General features: G+C 39.7%; 1 protein-coding gene across 1 annotated transcript; it reads right to left on the reverse strand.

Annotated features, from left to right (window-relative positions):
• Positions 1 to 441: 441 nt before the first annotated feature.
• On the reverse strand, positions 442 to 2,186 carry LOC132302628 (3-ketoacyl-CoA synthase 5-like). Its single transcript, XM_059799539.1, has one exon. It carries the CDS (start codon positions 2,173 to 2,175, stop codon positions 682 to 684), a length of 1,494 nt encoding a protein of 497 aa, XP_059655522.1. The 5' UTR covers positions 2,176 to 2,186; the 3' UTR covers positions 442 to 681.
• Positions 2,187 to 3,745: the final 1,559 nt, after the last annotated feature.

Consider the following 3,745-nt stretch of genomic DNA (forward strand, 5'->3'; position numbering starts at 1 on the left):
CGTCATCACATACATATAAATATCTCTTGTAATTAAGTGGACACTATCAATTTCATAATGAATCGAAACATAATATATTGAATTTACAAATTGTATAAAGTATAAATATTTCAGATATGTTAGGAACATACGTTTCTTTAATCCAAATAGAAATTCGTTATAATAGGGCATATAAATCACAACAGAAATAGTGTACCATATCAGGAGAGAAGCTACGCTCCAATGTAGTGAAGAAAAGCCAACTATTTTGTGACACTCATCGATTTTAGAACACGGATTGATCAAGTCCGCGTATGACACCAAGGGATACAGCCTGTTCTAGTATCTCTACCTTAGTATACTAGACGGAGACTTGACAAGGTCAAGCCAAACATTTATAACATGTGTCATGTATTATGATTTCCATTCATAAGAAAGATTGATCAATATTAAAGTACAAGATGGTGAAAAATAATAATTATAAATTAATGCGCAAGTACCAGACTGATTTAAAACAAATTTTACAAGCACATAAAACCAATGAATCTAGATCCCTTCCTGTGGCCCGGAAGTGCAAAGTACTAAAGCTAAAGCTACATGATCAATTTTATAAAATAACGTTATTGTTACATAAACGACATAAATATACGTAAACACGATTAGGAGATAGACATTCGAGTTCCGATACCGATATGTTTTGACTTAGAACTTGACTACTTCAGGAATATGAACTGGGTACCTATGAATGCAATCCTCCCATGGCCCGTCTGTTGGTGTCTTGATGGTTCTATTGCACTTCCAAACTGCACTATTACACTTAAAACCACTCCCAAACCCTATCTGCCAAACCCTATCACCCTTCTTCATTTTACCCTTGGCCTCAATATAGCTCAACTCATACCACAGCGACGACGATGACGTGTTACCAAACCGGTGCAATGTCATCCTCGACGCCTCCACGTCCTCAGCCGAGAGCCGAAGGCTCTTCTGCAGCTCGTCGATCACCGCCCTACCACCGGCATGGATGCAGAAGTGCTCGAAAGCCTTCTTGAAGTTCGGAACATAAGGCTTCCACTTATTGTTGAACATTTTCCTGCCTACGAGTGTGGCAAGAAACAAGAGCTGCTCAGAAGCAGGAAGGACAAGAGGCCCAATGGTGGTGATATTCGACTTCAAGGCCTCGCCGGCGATCGTCATGAGATCGACGGACAACGACATCCCTACGTGACCTTGAGGGTCCTCTTCTTGGTGGACACAGTGATAAGCTTTTTCATGAGCTCCTTTGTGTGTTCGAACCGCGCGAACCAGCCGGTACTTTGCTCGATTCCGGTCGGACCACCGGTTCGACAACAGAATAGCAGCTCCACCAACTCGGAACAGACAGTTAGGAAGAAGCATTGATCTTTGGATTCCCAAGTACATAATTGGAGTTATGGTCTCTGTGCTCACCACAACAGCATTTGAATCTGCATGAACTTTAAGAAGGTCATTAGCTAGATTAATGGATATCATTCCTGCACTACAACCCATTCCAGAGAGGTTGAAGCTCTTTATGTTGCTTCTGAGCTTGTACTTGTTGATGATCATGGCTGATAAGGACGGTATGGGAGAGAAGACACTGCAGTTCACAATGAGTATATGGATGTCTATCGGCCCAAGTCCGGTCTTGTTGAAGAGTGAATCCATGGCTGAGAATATAGCGGTCTCGGCTTCTTCTCTTGCTGCCTCCATACTAGGGGTTGGTGGGATGTACAATGATGCCGGAGGGAAGCTAGTCTCTTCGCCGAGGCCGGAGCGCTCCAGAATTTTGATTTGGAACTGAGCGGCTTTCGGGCATGAGCTGAAAGCAATTGTTGCATGCTCCTTGAAGGTTGAGGAAGGGACTCGGCAAGTGAGTGGCTTGAAACAAGCGTAGTCGACTAGGTATGTAGTCCGGCGACGCTTGGACCGGTGGTGGACGGTGGCAATATATACGATGACGAGAGATAGACAAGCAATTGGAATGGGTTGAAAGCAGAAAGAGTGCATTTCAATGAGGCTAAATAACATGGAAAACTCCTGCATCTTTTGATGAGAGAGAACGAAATCGAGAGAGAGAGAGACAGAAGGAGGGGAGGGGTGTGTAAATTTGAGTTGAAAGAGAGAATGGGGGTTCAGAGGGAGGCTAGGGTAAGGATTTAAAGGGTTCCATAACATGGTAATGAATGGAGGCAGATGAGAAGATTAAATGAGATAATTATAACACACGACATCAATCACTTCTGCATATGAATTAATATAAGTAGTTTCTAGTTTTTAGTCTCCATTAGACTATGCTAGAACAGTGTTTTCATTACACTGAATCTGCAACAAAATTCATCAGCTAATCAATGTGAAGGTTAGTAGTTTTTAGTCCCCATTCGAATTTAATGTATAACAGGAATTTTGAAACTAGATCTGGACTATGTTGTTTTAGGAGAACACAACAAAGCCCATGGGCAGGGTCAAGCCCAGGAAATCGGGTCAATCCATCCATTTAAAAATCATCATTCTTTTTAAATGATCTCGTGGATAGGATGATGCACCAAATCACTGATAGAATTCATCAATCACTTCTTTTACCACATTGAACCAAAAGAAAAATGATATAATTGTCAACAATATTTTTCCAAGTACATAGCCCACTTAATATGAAAATTAGTGATTGAAATAAATATTTGAAAGAAAAAAAAAACACCACAACCAGCTTTTGTTTACATTTAGCATGTGAAAGTTAGGGAAGGAGTAGTAGGTCTTTTCATTATCAAATTATATTGCAAGTCCAATGATACTATTCAATTGCACATGCATCACAGATGCTATAAAGCAGAGGATCTGTTGTCCACCACACTTGGTGTTTAATTAAAAGGAGTGATGTTATAATTTTTTGTTTAGTACGTGGTGGTGAAATATACGGTTGGGAATTTTATATATTTTGTACATTTTACACCAAACAAAATGCATGGACATTCTCTGAGGATGAACTGAAGAATATAATGTGGGTCATTTTTGTTGATTTGGCGTAACCGTTGACTGTTTGATCAAATTACACCTATCATCGTTGATGATGTGACATTTATCGTGAGAAAATTATGGCATTACTTTTCCATTTAGTAAAAACGTATAACTGAAATCCTATTCTAAGTCAAATTTTACAATAAGAAAACTAAATCAAGAAACTACCTAGATAAGTATAAGAAATTCAAACTAATAAATCCTAAGAATCTGAGATTGTCCTATTCTAAGTAAGTGAAATTTTACAATAAGGAAACTAAATAACAATCAGGAAACTACTTAGATAAGTATAAGAAATTCAAACTAAGAAATCCTAAGAATCCGAGATTATTGATTTTCTCTACCGCAAGATGGAACTCCGAGAGGATAGCACAATCTTGGTCTTCAAAAATAGAAATCGAGTACGCGAAAACAGTTTGGTGAGAGCATCAGCCAACTGATTAGTATAGGAGACATGAGCCACCCGAAGAGCGCCACTTTGAACTTGTTCACAGATGAAATGATAATCTAAAGCAACATGCTTCATGCGGGAATACAAAACTGGATTTGAGCACAAATTCGCAGCATTGACATTATCACAATAGATCACTTGTTGCGAAGAGAGAGAAACACCAAGTTCAGTAAGAAGAGAGCAAAGCCAACGGAGCTCAGCGGCAGTAGTTGCAACGGAACGATATTGAGCCACAGTGCGTTCCTTCTTGGAACTCCAAGAAATAGGATTGCGACCAAGGTA

This window comes from Cornus florida, unplaced genomic scaffold, assembly GCF_030987335.1.
Source record: "Cornus florida cultivar Cherokee Brave unplaced genomic scaffold, ASM3098733v1 CherokeeBrave_3.0.0_Hap2_Chr04, whole genome shotgun sequence".
Classification (NCBI taxonomy): Eukaryota; Viridiplantae; Streptophyta; class Magnoliopsida; order Cornales; family Cornaceae; genus Cornus; species Cornus florida.

Excerpts from the sequence above, each read along its gene's own strand:
- LOC132302628 (XM_059799539.1), bottom strand. The coding sequence starts at position 2,175 with ATGTTATGGAACCCTTTAAATCCTTACCCTAGCCTCCCTCTGAACCCC.